Source organism: Triplophysa rosa, linkage group LG16, assembly GCF_024868665.1.
Source record: "Triplophysa rosa linkage group LG16, Trosa_1v2, whole genome shotgun sequence".
NCBI lineage: Eukaryota > Metazoa > Chordata > Actinopteri > Cypriniformes > Nemacheilidae > Triplophysa > Triplophysa rosa.
The window spans coordinates 6,565,104-6,586,090 of NC_079905.1; the positions used below are offsets into that span (position 1 = coordinate 6,565,104).

At 38.3% G+C, this 20,987-nt stretch overlaps 2 protein-coding genes across 8 annotated transcripts; one reads left to right on the forward strand and one right to left on the reverse strand.

The window, feature by feature from the left end:
* The first annotated feature begins 737 nt into the window (after positions 1 to 737).
* Positions 738 to 15,296, forward strand: rftn1a (raftlin, lipid raft linker 1a). Of its 4 annotated transcripts, XM_057355470.1 has the most exons (11): positions 738 to 1,098; positions 4,627 to 4,663; positions 5,557 to 5,700; positions 11,005 to 11,188; positions 11,279 to 11,390; positions 11,958 to 12,510; positions 13,254 to 13,457; positions 13,937 to 14,046; positions 14,218 to 14,321; positions 14,545 to 14,620; positions 14,785 to 15,296. In XM_057355470.1, exons 3-11 carry the CDS (start codon positions 5,559 to 5,561, stop codon positions 15,142 to 15,144), a joined length of 1,845 nt encoding a protein of 614 aa, XP_057211453.1. In that variant the 5' UTR covers positions 738 to 1,098; positions 4,627 to 4,663; positions 5,557 to 5,558; the 3' UTR covers positions 15,145 to 15,296. The 4 variants fall into 4 exon arrangements, with proteins under 4 accessions (XP_057211453.1, XP_057211454.1, XP_057211452.1 ...); XM_057355471.1 differs by lacking the exon at positions 4,627 to 4,663 and having other exon boundaries at positions 5,550 to 5,700; XM_057355469.1 differs by lacking the exon at positions 4,627 to 4,663.
* A 178-nt stretch (positions 15,297 to 15,474) lies between these two features.
* oxnad1 (oxidoreductase NAD-binding domain containing 1) lies at positions 15,475 to 19,762 on the reverse strand. 4 transcript variants are annotated; one of them, XM_057355475.1, is made up of 8 exons: positions 19,641 to 19,734; positions 19,271 to 19,428; positions 19,089 to 19,152; positions 18,148 to 18,254; positions 17,268 to 17,409; positions 16,960 to 17,199; positions 16,774 to 16,882; positions 15,475 to 16,683 (listed from the first exon to the last, which is right to left on the reverse strand). In XM_057355475.1, exons 2-8 carry the CDS (start codon positions 19,372 to 19,374, stop codon positions 16,526 to 16,528), a joined length of 924 nt encoding a protein of 307 aa, XP_057211458.1. In that variant the 5' UTR covers positions 19,375 to 19,428; positions 19,641 to 19,734; the 3' UTR covers positions 15,475 to 16,525. The 4 variants fall into 4 exon arrangements, with proteins under 4 accessions (XP_057211458.1, XP_057211459.1, XP_057211457.1 ...); XM_057355476.1 differs by having other exon boundaries at positions 19,704 to 19,722; XM_057355474.1 differs by having other exon boundaries at positions 15,476 to 16,683; positions 19,271 to 19,425; positions 19,704 to 19,762.
* Positions 19,763 to 20,987: the final 1,225 nt, after the last annotated feature.

Here is a 20,987-nt window from a genome sequence, read left to right on the forward strand (position 1 = left end):
GTCTTCAGTTCTAGTTTTGGGGTATCGTTGTTTTATGATTATAGTTATTAAACCTAAACAAAAGAAAATGGGTTTAGGTCTTAATGCTTGTAATATGTTGCTGGAAAGGTGTTTCATTCCTTGTTGTCACAAACAACTCCTGATGTAATTGTTTGGTATTAAAATTCATAAGCTTATTTCATTGAGGATAGTATTTTTGCAATTTAGTTTGACTTGTTAATTGCAAAGCTTTGTTTAATATTGTCTTTGACTAGGCATAATTTTCATTAATTGTACAAATTGTTGGTAACATTCTAACAATTATGTGCATGTGCAACACTATTTTCTTGTGGCCAAATTAAAATATCTATACATGTAACAAAACATTTGAAAAGCGCATTTATAGTATGTGCGTTTATATTCTTCCAATACGAGTCTGCATTATATTAAAAACAGTATAAAATGAAAATTTTCAAAAACAATGAAACGACACCCCAACATAAGTACAATACATATATTGTGTTATCACTCATGAAGACACATCTTTAAAAAATCTCCCTCTCTTTACTGCTTACTTTCGCCTGTTTCTTTCTCCACGCGTGGATTGGACATTCATATCCTATAGGGATTAAAACAAAAAAGCCATTTGTAGGTATTTTTCCCTGAGAAGGATAAGCCCTGTTGCGTTGCTCTGTTTCAGACTAGACCAGTGTGCGACAGGAGGATTGTCCAGGAAACCGATTTAAATAGTGTCTTGCAATTCCAATTGCAGATGCACATGACACTCCAGCTTTAAACAAGGGACGAAAGCAAAACCACATGGCAACAGTGGAGAGCATCATCTACTTTCAATCTGAGAGAGAGAGAGAAAGGGAGCAGAGGGGGAGTTCACGCGCACTCACACTGTATTGACTTGAGAGAGTCGACACAGCAGTCAGAGCTGAACTGCGCTCACTGTCTGCTCGCACCTGTCTTCAGTTCACTTACCCCCTCACACAGTGAGGAAACGAGGCTTAAGAGAAAGAAACAGAAGAGCAACTAAAGGTGTTAAGGCTGAAAAGGCAGAAACAAATCGAGAGATACGACGTCTCCAGTCCGCACATCCCCAAAGACCTGCAGGTACGTTCACTTTACTAATGTCTACAGTATATCTGTCACTGTGATCTCATATACAGTATGTAAACTTTGCCATTCTCTCCTCGCTTTCACGTGCTCAGTAACGTTAGTCCCACCTGCTTCTCTGTGTGCATGTTCTCACTACTTGTAATGAATATATTCGTCAATGCTTTCTGACTATTGATTATGAGATCGCGTCACTTTGAAGTTTCAGCTCACTGTTAATGCAAAAACAGAATATCAGAGCGCGTGTGGATGCATAGAGAAGTGCATAAAGAATGTCTCACTTTCATCATTGTGCAAGGTAAAATATAAAAATGATAATGCAATTCTTATGCATACATAAAAACATTTTATATTCATTATACCATACTTTCTCTTTCATACTTTCTAATATATGTAAGATCACTAATGTACACATTTTTTTGTGCACTTTTTAATAGAATATTTGTATTGTATTAATGTTTTGTTTTTATCATAAGCACACATTCTCATTTGGCACAAATTTTCATCCAAAGCAACTTTAAAGTAATAGTTCACCTAAAAATGGAAAATGATGTCATCATTTACTCACCCTGGTGTCAATTCAAACCTGTATGACTTTATTTCTTCTGCAGAGTAGATGCCGAATGAGTAAATGATGACAGAATTTTCATTTTTAAGTGAACTATCCCTTTAAGGTACACATTTTATCAGTATTTGTGGTCCTGGGAACCAAACCCCTTGCAATGCTCTACCAGTTGAGCTACAATATAACCAGCTCAGTTTAATTTGCCTTACCTGACATCCTCACTGACTTACATTTTTGTGCAATGTCAAGAATTCAGCTTTACCCTTGACTAGAAGCAACAACCTGGGGCCATATTGTGTATTCACATGTGATAGTAGCTTGTAAGACGAATGCCACAGGAAGATGACCTATGGTATTTCACACATACACATATAGATGTGAGTGACAGGCTAAGCAGTCATACTCGGAGAGAGTGAGAAATAGCAGGGGTGAGAGATTGGAGGCTATAGAAGTGGAGTAAGAGATGATTACGAACCTGTGAAATGTGAGGCGAATGTGCTATCAGCAACTTTCATATTCCGCCATGCCAGGCTGCTCCTGCGATACCATACGGAGTTCGACACACAAACTTCCTCCGAGGCATATAGGCCTACATATTCACACCCTGACTGTCGCGTCCCCGCACACCTCAATTTACTGCCATGTGCATTCACCGCGACCATTTCAGACAACTGCATTCAAATAAAAACTGCAACATTTTCTTGGGAACGCTGATGGTTTTACATGATGTTCATGTACTGTTGTTTTTACATGGTAGTCAAAGGTACTTTCAAGAGTGTTTTACCTTAGTAGACCAAAACACCAAATGTAATTTTCATGGTACCATGTCCAAAACGTGACACTTTTATGTAGTTATTTGTTAATGTTGATACATCTATTTCTGATCTGCATGCAATAAAATAAATCAGGTATACTTTTAAAATAGACCTAAAGAGAGTATACTCCAAAAACTGCTGTTATTTTTAACCCATTGTTGGATAAAATATAATCATGGGTTATTTAACCCAAGGGTTGGGTTTGGCCCTTTTTGACCCAACGCTGGGTTAGTTTTACACTGACAAACTATACAAGATTTGCCAGAGCAAGACATCGATAGAAAAAAAATCTTGCTTTTCTTCATTGTATCGTATTGACAATTTCTCGTCTCCGTTGGTTACCCGAGTTCCCAACCACCACCTGCAGTCGGTGTGCTCTCGACTTATTATCCTTCCCTATCATCTTACCTAAATTTAGCTCTCCATCTTTCTGTTTCCTTTTCTTCCGCTCCCCCTTCACGCTTATCACAGTGAGAGATTATTGTGCGTGAATATCTCCATGTGTTTTTTCCTGCTGAGGGCTGTGCAGGTAGTGTGAGAAATGTGTGGTGTGTTTGTGTAACATGCGTATGTAGAGTAGGAGAATGTATATGTGCGTGTGTTCTCATGTTCAATATGTGAGCATTTCTTTATGTTCTAAAACAAGAGTGTCTATAAAACCATGAGAAAACATTTTCTTCAGAGGACATGTTTATAGCGAAGAAGACTTCATCATTTAAATATCAGTTTACAGATGTTTTCTCTCAAATTCTTCAGGAGGAATAAAAATATAAGCAATCGTTCACATGCAGAACTATACATGTAATGTTGGCAGCATAGGTGAGATTCTACGATTTCTATAAAAATGATGCTCATGTTGAAATCTCTAACTGTTAGTTAATTCAATGTTTTCATGACAGTTGTTGAGATCTATCGAGAACTCTAAAGGTGACATGGGATTACAAGTCTCTCCAGGGATAATGGTCTTTTTCTGCATTGATAGCTCTCCAAATGTTATTTCAGTAATTTTGAGCAAACCCACGATGCGAGCTGTCGGTCTGTTGCTGGGTGTTTAGCCTCAGTAATGAAGTGACTGTCAGGCTTGTGAAGAAAACGGAGTGGAACCGGATGCTTGACTGCTAGCATTAACATCACTCACCACAGATGTGAACACACAGCCACTCCGGTGAATTTGTCATTTAGATTCCAGCCGTCATTTGTAAAATAAAACATAAAAACAAATCTATGCCTTTAAGGATTATCTTAGTTTTTTTTTTATTGTAGCCTTCGTGGTAACTTGTTGGTAAGCCATTCCTAGATTCCCTATATTTCAATATGAATTACACTTCAATTCTGAATAACAAGTATTAAAGGGATAGTTCACCCAAAAATATGTTTTATCATTTACTCACCCTCATGTCATTCCAAACCTATATCACTTACTTTCTTCTGCACAAAAAATACACAAAAGAAGCTATTTTGAAGAACGTTGGTAACCAAACATCATTGGACCCCATTGACTGCCATTGTATGGACACAAAGACATTTCTCCAAACATCTTCTTTTGTGTTTCACAAGAAAGAGTCATATACCTGTTTTGAATGACATGACTGTAAATAAACAATGACAAAATGGTAATTCTTGGCTAAACTATCCCTTCAATATTAGTTGTGAGTTGTAAAAGAAATACAGATTGTTACACAAGTATCTGACGTGGAGCAGATTACCAACCATTGTGACACCTGAGGTGATTTTAATCTAATAAAAGAAAAAAAAAGAACTGTTTTGTTTGTGTGGATGGATTTGTATCAGGTGTAATTATAAGTGTTTCAAAGGGTATTAAAAATGAGAGAGATCCTAAACCGCGTCTTAACCAAACGCGACGAGCAACGGCCGTTTCTATTTTAGAAACTGTTTCTATCTCTGCGACGTCGCGGCTGACAGCGCCGCCCACACAACGGTCTCATTCGATGTAATTTCTGCACCTCATGAATATTAATCGCCAATATTAAACTCTTCAGAACTGTTTGCTGTCCTACTTTCTTTAAGATGTCTTCTTTTGTGTTCAACAGAACAAAAAAAAATTATAAAGTAATTTTTCCTGCTATGGGAGTCAATGGGGGGGATCTGTATATTCTTCCAAATATCTTTCTCTGTGTTCATCAGAACAAAGAAATGTATGCAGATTTGGAACAACCTGAATGTGAGTAAACGATGACAGAATTTTCATTTTTGGGCGAAGATTCCCTTTAAAATATGGCCTGATCCATAACACCAGCCATCCATCCCTCCCCATCCTTGTGTCATCCTCCATCATGTCATCATTGCGCAGTTAATGCTTGTTGTCACGGTGACTGGGCTTGTCCGGTTCCTCTCGGTTTCACCTGTTCTGGCTCATCAAACGTTGACACGGCAATGCTGGCTGCTAACCTGTCAAATTTTGCTACCTCCATTCAAAACAGGACTAACCCCTCCCCCAACACAACCCTTACCCCTAAATTACGCCTCCCCCAACCCAATCACAACACAAGGGTAGCAAAATTCTATGGGTAGCATAAATTGACAGAACACCGGTCTCCGGGGCTCCGCTGTCAGATCACGTTAGGCCGCATTAGATGTGACGCTTAATAGCATTGGCCGCACGCTAATTCATCGGCCCCGGGTTGCGCTGTTTGATTGGCTGTGTAGTCACAGATCAAAATGTAGTCCTTATCTGATCGCAGCTTCTGGTAACCAAGGAGACGGTGCTAGTGCGCTCAGAAAGGGGCGTGACACGGAATGACGTGTGAATGTGTTGAAGGTTGATGCTTGAAGGTTGATTAACTTTCCATTTAGCCTTTATGTTTCGTTTCTGTGTGACAAATGGATGTGAATGTTTACGCTTGTGTTTAAGGAGATGCCGCGTGCCCTTCCTTCTGTCTCGCACATGCTCGGTTTCTATTCAATGTCAATCAAACTTAATTAGCATGACAATTAGGGACTTCTGCCAAGGCAATCAGTTATATCAATAATGCGGCTATGAATAAATGAATATTTTAGACAAATTATCCATCTTCATCTGTCTCATTTTCTCTCTCTCTTTCTGTGAGTGTGTAGAGATGGGCTGTAAGTTATCGAAGCCCCGTGGTTCAGATGAAGCTCCGGGGAAGATCTTCTCCACCCTCAGACGAGCCCAAGTGGAGACACAGTGTGGAGTGGCCTACACATACCATTACCTAGACTTCCTGTTAGGAAAAGAAGGTAAACGTCACTCTTTTCGCTGAGCTCGAATCCCTTCTGGCCTTTTGTTCACACACAAACGTCTTAGCAGGATTTTAATCAGTTTTGTTGTTAAAAAAGTGAAATGATCCAAATTCTTTGTGTCGTTTGAAGATGCAGAACAAAATACAGTGGAGGCTGGTGAATTTAAAATTCAAAGCAGCGTTCACATTGCAATGCATACAGAAATTCGCTCACCTTCAGATGATAAAGTGTAAAGCTTCAAACTGGGGAGAGAAAAAAGTGTGAGATGAGAGAGAGAGAGAGAGAGAGAGAGAGAGAGAGAGAGAGAGAGAGAGAGAGAGAGAGAGAGAGAGAGAGAGAGAGAGAGAGAGAGAGAGAGAGAGAGAGAGAGAGAGAGAGAGAGAGAGAGAGAGAGAGAGAGAGAGAGAGAGAGAGAGAGAGAGAGAGAGCAAACAACAGTGTGTGTATTCTTTGAGGGCTTACGTTTCTAAATATATTAATGTTGCTTTTGTTAGTGGGCTTCAAGAGAGGCAATAATGGATCCTGCTGGATTCACAGAGAGAGGATATGAGAAAAATCTAAGACACAGATTGAAGTGGAGGTACAGGCCTTCTCATTTTAATGACTTGAAAGCATAGCCGCATGCAGACCATTACTGGATGTAATTACAAGGATGTGACCATAATCCTCACACTGCAAATATAATTCTCTCAATCAGGATTTTTGTTTTGTTTTTCAGTACAAATATCTAAACTGACTGCCATTCATACGCATGCGAATGCGACAGACTGGAAACGCAAGCCCGTCCGAAGATATTTCGCATTTCGCTGCGGAGCAAAGTTCAAGTTTGGTGAACTCTGACCTGCGAATTCGTGTCACTAGAGTGCGTAGCTGTGTCTCGTTTCGTAAGGCTGTGTCCTTGTGTCCTCCAGAGGTATCGTCCTCTAAAGGCGGTATACGGAGTATGCTCGACTTAGAATTAAACTAGACATCCTTCGTAGGACATACTGGCAGAAAAGGAAACAGGAAGTACCATGTTGCTATGACAACACGTTGCACTCGCACACCTGTCAAATTAATTAAAATGATTTCTACATGATTTAAGAGGTAAAATGTTTGTTACTTTCTATCCTAAACAATGCCAAAAGAGTTAAACAAATATAATTTTTTTGCCTTACTGTTTCAAAACTTTAAAAACCACTAAACACTTGTAAACCTATTTACTACATATGCCTGCTAAGATTAAAAAAACGTGACACAAATTGTAAGCTGTTAACATTTAAACACAACATATTTGATTGAATGTGCAGCTGTTGCCGTTTATTCCAATAACAGACGTTGGCCGACGCAAAGAATTGTGGGTTATCTCTAGCAACGAAGGATACAGCTCATGTATCCTCCGAATTCCTGTCAAAGAAGGTAGCAGCCTTCGAAAGAGACCTCTGGAGGACGCAGCCTTACGAAATGAGACAGCCCGTGAGACCAATAGAAGATAAAAACGTCACAGCGTGACCTCTCGGTACAGAAATGTAAAAGATGGAGGAATCGCTCCTGCCCATTTTAGCATCCGAACGAATTTCGCACGCTCAAAGTCTGACCGCGGCAATACTTTCAATGATATACACGATGATGTAAGAATTTTCATTTTGGGTGAATTGTCCCTTTAAGACTGCTTTTTTGAGAATATATTTCTTATTTCTAGAATGTATTTCTATAGTAATTTCTTATGTCATTGATCATTTTTTAAGCATAAAAACCCTCACACAGTTTTGTTGGATTAAGACTTAAAATAAGAAAACAGAAACAATTGATGTGGTAAGAGAAATAAACTTCATCTAACCGTCCCCATAAATTGTCCCCCTCAATTTTGTTCTGAAGTAAATTAAGTCTTAAATGTATTCGTTATAGCTGACTGCCTTTGTGTGTGTGTGTGTGTGTGTGTGTGTGTGTGTGTGTGTGTGTGTGTGTGTGTGTCTGCAGGGAAGTGTGTTTGTGAGTGTGACCTGGGTCAAATATTTATTTATAAAAAAATGGAATATGTAAAAACTGGCACAGTGGCAACAGTTCAGACTGCACGCACACACAGATCTTCAGGCTTTCTGTTTTAGGTGCTTATCAGTAGACAGACAGGCAGGTCATTTATATGTAAAATTCACTGATGCCTTCAGAGACACACAGACACACAAAAAGAGTTTGACTGCATTCTGCTGTCACAGCATGGGTGTGAGTCAGAGATGTCTGAATTTGTTTGTTTGTTTGTGTCTTTGTTTAAGGACATCAATGTTGAAATAACCTATAAGTGACTTCATGAGTGAATGAGACTGACGGAGATGAAATAAAAAATATGAAATATTTGAGATGAGATTAAATAAAAGACGACCAGAGAGAGAGAGAGAGAAAATCCAGCCATCCTTTACGGATTATCTGATCTTGGAGATGGAAGGGCTTATTTCTAAGATCTGCAATTTATTTGTGTGTGTGCATGTGTGAGAGAGAGAGCAAGAGCGAGATTGAACCGGATTTATGGCTAAAATCTTGTTTTAAGTTAACTCGGTCTCCATAAATAATATAATTCCACTCACTGTCGGGTTATTACAAATAAAATAAGCAAAGACCCCCAGGGACCCCACATCACAGTCATACGCATCCCTCTTACTTATGAATCATAAACAATCACTTTAATATTTATGTGATATCAATATTTAGAGGATGGTAACGGAGCTCTGATAGGTCAGCACAGCAGGGGCACTGACCGCTGTCTGTGTTGCAGTGTAATAGATTTGCTTCTATCACTCTTTGTTCCAAGAATCATTTACAGTGTTTGTATAGTTAGCCATTAAACTTGGTTTAAAGAGATCTGATTTATTTTCATGAAACAGTATCATTTATATTGTAAACAGTGAATACATTGTTTAAATCAGAAGTGCTCTTAGTTTCAGCCATTAAGCAGAATGGATACGATCAGTGCATTTATTGCTGAACACTGATCACCTGGTGAGCAAAACAATAGTCAATATTGCAAGCTACAATAGTACAAACCCACACAATATGTTCAAAACTGTGACTGTCTCGTTGTTTCAGATGTGTGAAGATTTTCAAATGAAATGGGAAAGTGTTTGTGAACAAAGATGCTATAAAGTGTATTAGGAAGCAAAAATGTAGGTGCCTACTGCCTGATACTTTTGGGTAAATGGATATTTGATTTATATTTATTTATTTATATTTGATGATATATTATGTGCTACACAGTCAGCTAAATTGATTCATCACCTAAAGAAATATAATATGATACCATTTGTTCATACTGTATATTATGCATTTGCATTTGGCAATTATGTGATATAACATTTTGATAATATAATACATCATAATATATTTGATGATATATTTAAAGATTTGTACTTTATCTTAAACTGAAGGATGTTAGTTTATAGGTCCACGTTTTTGCACTTCTTGCCTGAACATGATTGTGTCCAAATGCTTAACCCCCGGCTGGGTAAATTCTGCCTTTTATTAGTGGGACAGATTATCATATATTTAGCCTTACAGGTCGAGAGAAATGTTTTATTTTGGTGTGTTGGTAAACAAACACTGTTTTCTTTCTCTCGTGCAAAACGTAAGCAGCGTCCTCAGGCCTTTCTCATCGTTTGCTGGTTAAAACAGCTCAATTTCTAGAGTTAATAGACATCATAAAATCTAAAACGTTTCCGCAATTTTACCACTACCTGATGATTGCAAACAGATTGTGTTATTTGGTTTGTGTGTGTGTGTGTGTGTGCGTGTGTGTGTGTGTGTGTGCGTGCGTGCGTGCGTGCGTGCGTGCGTGCGTGCGGTGTGTGGTGTGTGTGTGTGTGTGTGGTGTGTGTGTGTGTGTGTGTGTGTGCGTGCATGTGTGTGTGTGTGTGTGCGTGTGTGTGTATGCGTGCGTGCGTGTGTCATAAAATGTACATTTAAATTCACATAGTCTGACAGAAAGCAGACATGTTTCCTGGACAGTAGCTCTAGGAACTCCAAGCTTATGGGTATTATTCTTAGGGAACACAGCTGATTAAATATATAACTTGAATCGAAAATAATATACAATATACCTAATTGTTCAGTCTTTCTATACGCATTTATTTGTGAATATGACGTAGGATTGTGGAGATTCTAAGAAACCCCCCTCATCGTGGAAGCAAGTTCAGACCATTTCAGTTTGGTTTAAACAGGTTTCTTACTCCTCTTAAACATGATTCCAGTCAAGGGTTGTGTAAATTATAGCTCACCTCTGCTCTTCATAATGACTTCAGTAATGACCTCTGAACAGTTTGTTTAATTGCTGTTTCCAGAAAGCCACTTGAATCTAAAATTATGAATATTTCTGCACTATTGCAGAGTTTTTTAGGTCCCTGAAGAAAGCAGCTTATAAAACATGTTTAGGTTTAGCTTTACGATAAGGGTTAAGGGGTGTGTGTGTGTGTGTGCGTGCGTGCGTGCGTGCGTGTGTGTGCGTGCGTGCGTGCGTGTGTGTGTGTGCGTGCGTGCGTATGCATTTTTTGTGTCTTACTGGGTGAGTGTGTCATCATATTATTCGTCAGAGATGGCTGTGAATGAAATGATTCGCACCTTTTCATTGTCTCATTATCTTCTCATCATGATCTTCCTCACACATCTTCCATTTTCTCTTTATGTTGGGGGAGGGGGAATGTGTTGACTAATGCAAATATGCTGTCATGAAAACAGACACAAGGATTTGTTTTCTAACCTTTACATGTGTAATATTTAACATTGGCTCAATTCGTTGGCACCAGTGAAAATGTTTGGATACTAACTCGCATATAAAATAACACGAATGGAGTGATGCCAAACAGGTTGAAAAAAATCGTATATTTAAAGGCATAAAATTCTTGAATTATCTACGCACTCTCATTCCAAACTTTCTTCTGCAAAGCTATTTTGAAGAATGCTGGTTACCAACTTTGGCCCCATTGACTCCACTGCATGGACACACAACCACAGAGACATTTCTCAAAATATCTTCTTTCGTGTTCCACAGAAGAAATACAAAGTCATACAGGTTTATGACATGGCGGTGAGTAAAAACACAAAACCAATGCAAGAGAATAGGTTCCAGTTAACAGTTTTTCAAAATATCTTCTTTCGTGTTCTGCGGAAGAAAAAAAACTCATACAGGTTTCAAATGACAGGAGGGTGAGTAAAGGATGACAGAATTGTTTTTTTGGGGTGAACTATCACTTGAAGTACAAAAGGTTTGTAAGATTACAAGATAATGTAACATACAGTATACACAGAATGCAACTCTCTCTTTCTCTCTTTCTTCAGAAGTTGCAGTGTCTTCACTGCTGTGTCTGTCGTCAGTGAGAGAGCTTCCGGTGCAGGTGTGCGAGTTATATCAGAAGGGATTCGTACTGGCTGCTGTCCATCCATTCGTTCACTCTGGCGGCCCTGCCAGCGCTAACCTGCAGAAACAGTTACACCGAGCTGTGCTCATCAGAGAAACACACAAGTAAACATAAACACATCAGCATCTTTCTTTCCCTCTGTTGACCTCTGAGTTACATTAAGATTCATTTCTTATTATGACTCTTTTTTTAAGTAGTTCCGACAGCAGTTTGCTTAACTGTGTTGGACCTCATCTCGCGACAGACGTGTGTTACATAGGTCACCAGGAACCCGACCCAGAAGTTATACAGGGCTATGTGAAAAAGGTCAGTCGTTTTTCATAAATGCATCTGTTATTGTTTAACGACTCGTTTTTCAAACATATTAAGCTGAAGTGTAAATGTGAGTGTCATCATCACTACATTAAAAATGTACAAAACGTCACTTCACAGCAGCCTGTATCTCGCTCTAACACAATACGGATGCAAAGCAGAACACATAAGCTGACAGACCGCTCCATATACTCTGACACCCGGCATTCACCCACTGTTCTATTAGTCACCCCGTCGCCTTTTCAGTGATTGCATTTATCTGGAGATAAGCTGTGTTTGACTGAGTGTGTATGGGTTTGTGCTGTGTGACATTTACTTACGATTTAGACGTACGTGTGTGTAGAAAATATGGTTTTCATTAACATTTGCTGTCACTAAGAGCTTCCTTTTGAAATCATCTGCAAAAAAAGCCGTTCAACTCCACTGTAGAAATGATTTATATTACATTGGAATCCATTTGCTTTCACTGTCAACCTTGATTGTATACTTGAATGTTGTTATAATTGGACAAGGTGTCGTGATCGGTGTTATTCGTGAATCTTCCACTCTTTCTCTCCGCAGGTGCAGGATTTGGCTGATCAGGGTGATCTCTTTGTGGGATTTTTGCCACAACCTGGTGGGGGTCCGTATTTCCTTGGTCACTTAGAGACAGATGAGCTTTCCTCCCTGCACTCCAGCCCGTGTTCTGTGGATGGGAGACCTCTGACCATCAGCCCGGCGAGCGAGCAACAACAGGAGGACGATGCCAATGAGGATAGTCGAATCCAAAATCTTGCAAAGTTTGATTTTGATTTCCCAAACCAAGACTTAATCAACCAGAACCTTCAAATGCAGGACTCAGAGAGCAGCCAGCGTTGGAATAACCAAAATCCTTTCACTGAGAATCATCAGTATCTTTATGAACTTGAACATACCCGAGATGAGGATTTAAAGAATCAAGTGGAGTCTAAGATAAGCTTTCGTGCACAAGAGATGCATCCGGTCCGAGGTACTAAAACAGAGTCTGTGCTGCCTAACTGTAATTTGGCAGAAAACCAGCAACCAGACCATAGAGAGCAGGTCAGAAGTCAAGAAAAACACAGCAAGCGCACTGGAACCACCCAGATGCTGAATCGTGAGTGCACAGTCTGTAAAAATACAGAAAAACAAAGGCTGGAGAAAAAAATACACATTTTCGCATTCATCATTTTATGTCAAGCTATATCAGAGATAAGTGTATCAAACATTGTTTGATCATCAGGTTTAAAATAGCCTCTGTATTCCTTGCCAAACAAATGTGTTTTGATTATAATCCTGTTTATTTTTTTACTAAATTAGGCAATGCATTATAATTAGGGATGCACCGATATGTATATATTTGGCCGATAGCGCTAACCGATAATTCTTTACCATCGGAAGCCGATAACCGATATATTGGCCGATATACAGTATCTAAATATTAATATTACATTTTCTGTGACTGAAACAAAAAGTGGACAACTGCTTTTATTTGAAAACATTCACTGCAGAAAACAAGGTAACCATTAGTTCTCTTTTTTCCATGAAAATCATGTACCAAGCCTACTTTACACTAGTTAAAGATTCTTTAACTTTTAAACTTTTCTGGTATAATTTTTATTTAATAAACAAATTATAGATGTGTTATGGATATGTTTTATTAAGCACCTGAATTGATCCAACCAGAGGAAATTATTCATAATTGGGCCGATACCGATAACATTGAAAATGACCATTTATCGGATGATACCGATATGGACGATAATTGATCATGCATCCCCAATTATAATGTATATCCTATGATAAGAACAATTTTTAAGATATATTTTATTTAGTAAACATTTGGTTATTTATATGTAGGCGTACAGGTCTTTGCTCTGTACAACCACACAATGGTTCTGTCAGGATCGCCAAAACTCTTCTCTTTGAGGGTTCCACTGCATGTGCAAAGGGAGGCGGGGCTTGTTAGCTCGGTTGACTCCCACTGGCTGGATCACATGACCCACCACTTCAGAAGTGGTGCCCGGCTCATCGATGCCTACTATCACCTGGGAGCTGATGCAGGTACTTACAATAAAAAAAATATTTGTAGAATAACTTCAATTTGACATTTAAACAGATAAATCTGAATTCTTCATCATTAAAGTGATAGTTCCGTCAAAAATGAAAATGCTGTCATCATTTATTCATCCTCATGTCATTCCAAACCTGTCTGACTTTCTTTCTTCTGCGCAACACAAAAGAAGATATTTTGAAAAATGTTGGTAACCAAACAACGTTGGCCCCCATTGACTTCCATAGTATAGACACAAAACCACTAAGACATTTCTCAAAATATCTTCTTTTGTGTTTCACAGACGAGTCATATACAGGTTTTGAACCACATGAGGGCACTCAAATGATGACATAATGTATTTTTGGCTGTACTATCCCCTTTAAAAATGTATAGCCAACTATGAGTTTATTTTTACTTGTCTTAAGACGTAGCCTTTGGATGTTTTTCACTCGCAGCACTATATTTCCAATCATTTTCTCTCTTTTAGCATCTTCATTCACGGTGGAGAGTGTTTTCATCTTCCAAAGTGCCCCTGGTGATGTCACGGCAACCGCAGCGTACGATGCCATTGTAGTGGAGCAATGGACTGTGATTGATGTAAGTCAGCCGAGCTCAATGAAATGATCCTGTGATTTTACACCTGTCTGCTTATGAATTGCCTTCCTGTCTGTTAAAAGCAGGTGCAGATTGCCTTTGTTGGTACAATTCTCAATAGGACATTAGTGAAAGGATTTAATATATTGTTTAAATGATGCTTCTGTCCTGCAGGGTGTCGCTGTGAAGACAGACTACATTCCTCTACTTCAGTCTTTGGCTCCGTACGGTTGGAGACTGATGTGTGTGCTTCCCACCCCTGTTGTCAAAACTAAAAGGTCCTATTTCCATATTAAAGCCTCATCCATGTGTCAAGACCATTATGTTGGATGTTAAATTTACAGTAGCTTAGGAAAATGCCAGGGGTAGCTAATTATTGAATAAACTTATTTAAAGATGACTTCTTAATGATGTGGAAAGATAAATATAGTTTGCTTTTCTTTAAACACATTTTTAAGCAGTGTTTTATACCCCTGATGCGTTTGGACTTTTCTGTCTTAGTGATGGAAGTCTGGCCACAAAACAGATCCTGTTTCTCCAGAGACCCACACTGCCTCGCAAGAGGAGAGAACTGGCGGTGTGTATACACGGCACAGACAAGCGCAAAGTTTATTTCTGCCCACGAAAAGAAAGATTCTGCTAAAATTAGCTCTGGGTTGTATGAGAGGGGTGTGTGAAATTGTCAATCCACAAATTTGAAAATCTTCAAAAGGCGTTTGAAGGCCTGTTTGTGTTTTCCAGAAACTGTCCCTCAGAGGTCAAAACAAGAGAAACTCAAATCGCAAGAAAACTCCGGAGACCGAGATCGCACCGCTGGCAACGATCGAGAGAGAAATGGAAAAGATGGAGAGAGAACGAACACGTGACACTCCCAAAACGGAAAAAGGACAGAATTTGTCGAAAATCCCAAAGAGGAGAGATCAACCAGCAAAGACGCAGGAATACCGCATACAGATGGATAACATCACTTATGTAAATAAGGACAGCATTAAAATCGCAAATTCTACCAATCACCAGGTAAAAAGCATGATTTCATGTGCTAAACTAAAGGAAAGAAGACCAGTCGGAACAGAAAGAGCACTATTCTCAGGAGTCTGCTGACAGTATTCATTTATGCATATTGAACCATTGCAATATGTTCATGTTTATTCAGGCAGAACGGCGTCTTTTCAGACCCTCGTCCGCGCGCGTACCTCTGCAGACAGAATAATTGTCCCGTAAGATTGCGAGGAGGTATTTTGAGTCACTTTTGGTCATTTGGGTTGTAATGTGCATGTGCAGAAAACTGAGAGACGTGTGATTTGAGCAAATCTGTGATGATGTTAAAACGCACTGACCTTTCAGAACGTTACCCACTTTGTCAAGAGACAGCTTGTACCTTTGTGAATCTCTGATGCTAAATCATTTTGTTACATGCCATATTACCAATCGCAGTATATTTTGTTTTCATCAGTCCAATTTATTACCAACAATATCCATGAGCTTTTTTATTGTAATGCACAGTTTAAACCGCTGTATTGAAATCTGACTTTGTGAAGTAACAGTTATAGTGAAGGTCTGTGTTTATGGTGTAAATAGAAATGACAAATAATGGCTTTCTGATGACAATTAAAGGCACATGACTTAACATCAACAGCTTGCAGTTCTCTTTACGTATATGATAAGTACCTTAAAGTGATAGTTCACCCAAAAATGAAAATTCTGTCATCATTTACACACCCTCTTGTCATTTCAAACCTGTATGACTTTCTTTCTTCCACAGAACACAAAAAGAATGTTGTTAAACGGCAACCATTGACATGTATTGGTTTTGTGTCCATACAATAGAAGTTAATGGGTGCCGGCGCATTACCAACATTCTTCAAAATATCTTCTGTGTTCTGCAGAAGAAAGAAAGTCACACATGTATGAAATTACAAAAGGGTGAGTAAATGCTGAAAGAATTTTCATTTTTGGGTGAACTATCACTTTAAGGCCCAAAATGATCTCACTACACAGTTTTGAATATTAAAATGTATAATAAATATGTATATTAAAATTTCATTGCAAACAACATATACAATTGTACATAGATCTCTAAAAACCTAGTGCAATCTACGTGTGCAATACTCCTAGACTCCTATGGAGAGTTAACCAGCAAATGAACTATAATGTAGAGCATTTCAGCACTGGTTACGGTCAATTTGTGGAGTCCATTATTACAATGATGTAAAACAGAAACAGTTCAAGTAACCTCACATCAGAAAGTTTAAACCTAACGTACAGCCCATCTTCATTCAGGAATGCAGTCTAGAGAATGAATGGTTAAATACGAAAATATGGAAATCGGTAGAGTAATAAAGTCCTGGAGAATGCAGACAAAACGTCTGTTGTGCGTTCCAATTGAACTCAAATGCATTACTGCTCCATTACCATTACATTCGGTTTCCATAATGCACAAATGCAGCCATCCGTCCGAGTTTGAGGCAATGAAGGGGTGGGGTTACCACCATTTCTCGAAAAGGATTTTGTCCTCCGATAGCCCGAGCCTCTGCAGGTCTGCACTCACTTTCTCTATCATGGGAGGAGGACCACAAAGATAACACATCGTACGTTTGGGGTCTACGTGAGGCCGTAGCACCTCTTCTGATATCCTTCCACCTGGACACACAAGACAAACCAACATTAAATATATAATTCAGTATGTTCAAATTGTTTCTCACAGCAGGTACTATAGATGTATAGACTCACTGATGGTGTAAGGTTGAATTTCCTGCTCTATATCAGAGCTTTGCTGAGTTTCGTGAAAGTTGCAGGAGATCTTCTCCGAGAGCTCGTGACAGATGTCAACGATGGTGTTCTAAAGAGAGCATGCACATCAAGATAAACATCCTGTCGATCAACTAGATAAATAGATCTTTTTAATGCAACGAATACCTTAAAAAGAAGATCCTTCGTGTTTTTAGCACTATAGCAAAGATGTGTGCGACCGGGTCTGTACGCATGACCGGGAGAAGAGTGTCGGAGCAGATCAGCTGTGTGCAGCAGGATGGAGTACAGAGGGTTGATTCCAACACCACCGGCTACCAGCAGCAGGTCAAGCACGGGATCAGAGGGTTGAGGGTCAAAGCAGAAATTACCTCCAACTCTCACAGCTACTTCAGAGTCCACCGAGCACTAAAACAGAGATGCACATGCTTAAATCTGTCTGAAAATATGTCTAGGTACAAGCCTGTCAAACCCACTTGTGTATGAATCCAGTGTGCTGGAGGGTGGCGTGTGTATTTAACAGCAAGCTCGATAATTCCCTCTCTCTGTAGCAGGCCGGGACTGGAGCAAATGGAGAAGCCGCCTACCGTATCTACACCTGGGATGAAGAAATCCACCCTGTGATAAAGAATGCAATTGAATTCTATTCACATCACATTTCGCATTACGCTGAAACTATGCTGCAGGACAACTTTACTGTTTATCTACACAAGGTTATCAAAGTCCACTTTTCCCTAACAAATCAAATGCATAAAGTATATTTGAAAAGTTGAGACAGATTCTTCCCACACACAAACAACCAAGCACAAAATACGCCACAAGTGTATGCAGAACAGGAGTAAGAAACAAATACATACGTTGTCCCTGCATGCACACCCACTCTCTCTGACTCGAGCTGCTCATGTTGTAGCAGTAACACAACATCATATGGTCTGGAGGAGTTTCTGTGCATACATCTGCATAAATCACCTCCTGACTTTTTCACCTCGCTCGGGCTCGCGAAACTCAACAAACGCAATACGGCGAGAACGTGTGAGGAGAGACTGATGTAAGCTTTTATTTTCATTATATTAAATGTTTGCTCACACACTGAACATTCTCAGTGACTACTGTCTGAAGGAAAGCGCCATCTCCTGGATGTTTTTTTAAATTACATTCTCCCTAAATAGTATACTTGGATAATATTGATTGAAATAATATTATTACTTAGGTTATACTAAAGTTATCTATAGTAATATATAGAAATGTTTAGCTCTAAACTAATTGACCTATTTTAAACCTATTATTAAAAAAATACTTTAAATAGTTCATGAATAATGAATAAATGACAATATTTTATTGAGGCACAGTTCTTACCATTGTCCAGCACGGAATTTAAAGTCAGGATGTGGCACCTCTAATCTCAATCTCTTTACTGTATCCGATTCATTCACAATGTCACAAACACGTGCAGAGAAAAGTTCCTAGACACAAAATATAACATACACCGTTAAATCAAATGCACACTCATTGCAAGTACAGTAAAACTAAGATGTAAAATATATTTATATGGTAAAGTGCCTAATGCGATACCAATGGACTGTATAATGCAAACAACTTAATGTTTTTTTATCTGTTTATTTGATGCAATGCTTGATTCAACCAAGAACTAAGGCTGCTCGATTATGACAAAAATCATAATCACGGTTATTTGGGCCGATATTGAGATCCCGGTTATTTAACAGGATTACTCACTAACTTTTGATACAACATAGAAAAAAACTAAAAACTTTTAAACCGTGAATTCGACTGAAAAATAAATGTAAAGAAATAGCACAGTTGAACCACTATAAAGGAAAGCTGTGCGCTGTGGTTTTATACCACAAGAAAAGAGAGGATCCTTGCAAAATGGAATGCGGTGCAATAATCGTTTTACCTCGATTATTTTGTTTTTGTAATTGTTGAAGGCCAAAATTGACAATTACGATTAATTTCCGATTAATTGCACAGCCCTACCAAGAACTAAACTGGAATAAAATAAACACACATTTATGTAACATTCCCTTCCTTCAAAATAAATAATATCCATAAATGAGCGTTCAAAAAACACAGTCATAACCCAAAACAGTGGCGGGGGGGGTTAAGGGGTCTTATAACTTATCAGCTGGAATAACTTCACCCAAATCACATGACACACTGGGTAACCTACAACACAACAGAAGTGTCTGAACTTTCACCCACTTGGATTTAATGTCTAAATTTCAAAGTGCCATCAAACAATTTGAAAAAGGGTATAAAGATGCATAAAGAAGACTTACCATTTGTCTGTAAACACTAGCAGTTCTCTCTAGATGGTCAGTCTGTCTCTTTGACGACATTTTCCTAAAGCAGTAAATACAAGTTTAGGCAAAGCAAACAAACAAGTAGTAGAACAATAACAATATACACTTTACCATGTATTTAGTTTATAAATCATCTAGAAAGAACTCGAGAAACTCACCGTGTTTCGATCCCTTTACATGAACATAATACCGCTGGTCTGAACACTGCCGATACACCGGTGAAACTTCTGATAAAAGTTTTCAGAAAACACGGGACACTCATGATCGGATATGACGGTCACGGTATGCTTTAACGTTACCTGCTGTCCAATACCTGCTTACATCATGAGATAGAGAAATATTACTTAAGCCACAAACAAATGCCAAAAAAGACGTCATACACTAGCGATACTAAATGACAGCTACATAAAATGACATTCGGACACACGTGAAAGATCAGCTGACTATCTAGCTTTGTTACTAACAATTCATTTTCTACAAAAACATTACATTTTGAGGTAATGATAAAAAACAAAAAAGCATGACTACCTAATGAGCTTTTACGAGACTATTTTATCGCTCGTTTGTCATTGTGTAAGTAGAAACATTAACCTCAGCAGCTCCTGACTGGTCTTCTTCGTTTGTGTTTTGATTGATGAACAGTCTCTCTATCGCCACCCAGAGGAGGCTTTAGCAGCAGCACCCTTAGCGTCTTAAATTTTATTCATCGTTGTAAAATTAAAATAAGAGTTTGTTTAAATGCATATGTTACGATACACAGTGATACATAAGCGTATTGACTGCTCTGCTAAAAAAAACAATATAGATGTAAATGGCTTCGATTACCTAAATCGGTATGAGCCTTTTTACTTAATGCCAGAATGTCTTCATGAAGTGTGTTTTGGGCATTTTTCTAGTAAGTTTTAATTGGTTTCAACCCACCATCCCACCAACAGAACCCATCATATAACCAGCAAAGACCCACATAGACCATAAAGTGAAACACTTCTTCAAAACCTACTTAAAACCTCAACCATGTCCTCGTGAAAGAGTGAGAGCAGCCTCTGGTGGCCAAAATACATATTCGCTATTGTTTTAAAAGAGGACAAGAATTAAATATAGTCTAGTCATGAAGTCATCACATGCGTTTCGTATTAAATAATTTTGTTATAAATATTCTTTATAAAACATTTTTTGTTGTTGTTTTTGTTGTTGTTTTAACTACAAAACGGGACGGAAGTCTTGCCACTTGAAAGGAAAGTCACATTGTGATTACATTACAGACGGGAAAGAACTTTCAAACTGACGAAATTACATCAGCTCGTGAGAGACGCATGTGATTACATGCCAGTGTACTTAAACAAAATCTGCGCCAAACTTTATAAAATAGAAATACATTTATGAATCATGTGGTCAGTATTAAAACATATTCTCTGGGTTTCGTTGATGCTTGATGAATAATGTTTTTTGCTATTTCCCTGCGTATTTTAACCTGCTTTTAAATAAATCATGCAATCTGCTCTTCACATTTTCCACAAATCTTTTGTACTTTTGCACTGTTTTATGACTTTTTATGACATTTTAAAAATTAATAACGACGTGTTTTCATGAGTTTGGACGCAATCAAAATTATTTTAGTCTACATTCATGCATATTCGCAATTCGTTGAAACGTGGTTATTCTGATAAACCATTGTTGTATCTTGTTACATTATTAACAATTCAATTGATATATAAGTGACACAATTATAATGAGAAATAAAATGATAAAAATGTAAAATAATGTTATTTTATAAACATCACTGAGAAAAATAATATTTTGCCCTAAATATTATTTCTATTTGTATTAAGTTCTATCAAGTGTGATGATATTTGTTTCTGTAATATTTGTTTCTGA

Excerpts from the sequence above, each read along its gene's own strand:
- rftn1a (XM_057355470.1), top strand. The coding sequence starts at position 5,559 with ATGGGCTGTAAGTTATCGAAGCCCCGTGGTTCAGATGAAGCTCCGGGG. Across the intron at positions 5,701-11,004 it reads CTTCCTGTTAGGAAAAGAAG|AAGTTGCAGTGTCTTCACTG; the intron begins GTAAACGTCACT and ends CTCTTTCTTCAG. Across the intron at positions 14,621-14,784 it reads GCAAGAGGAGAGAACTGGCG|AAACTGTCCCTCAGAGGTCA; the intron begins GTGTGTATACAC and ends TGTGTTTTCCAG.
- oxnad1 (XM_057355475.1), bottom strand. The coding sequence starts at position 19,374 with ATGAGTGTCCCGTGTTTTCTGAAAACTTTTATCAGAAGTTTCACCGGT. Across the intron at positions 19,153-19,270 it reads TGTAAAGGGATCGAAACACG|GAAAATGTCGTCAAAGAGAC; the intron begins GTGAGTTTCTCG and ends TTACTGCTTTAG. Across the intron at positions 17,200-17,267 it reads CACACTGGATTCATACACAA|TGCTCGGTGGACTCTGAAGT; the intron begins GTGGGTTTGACA and ends TCTCTGTTTTAG.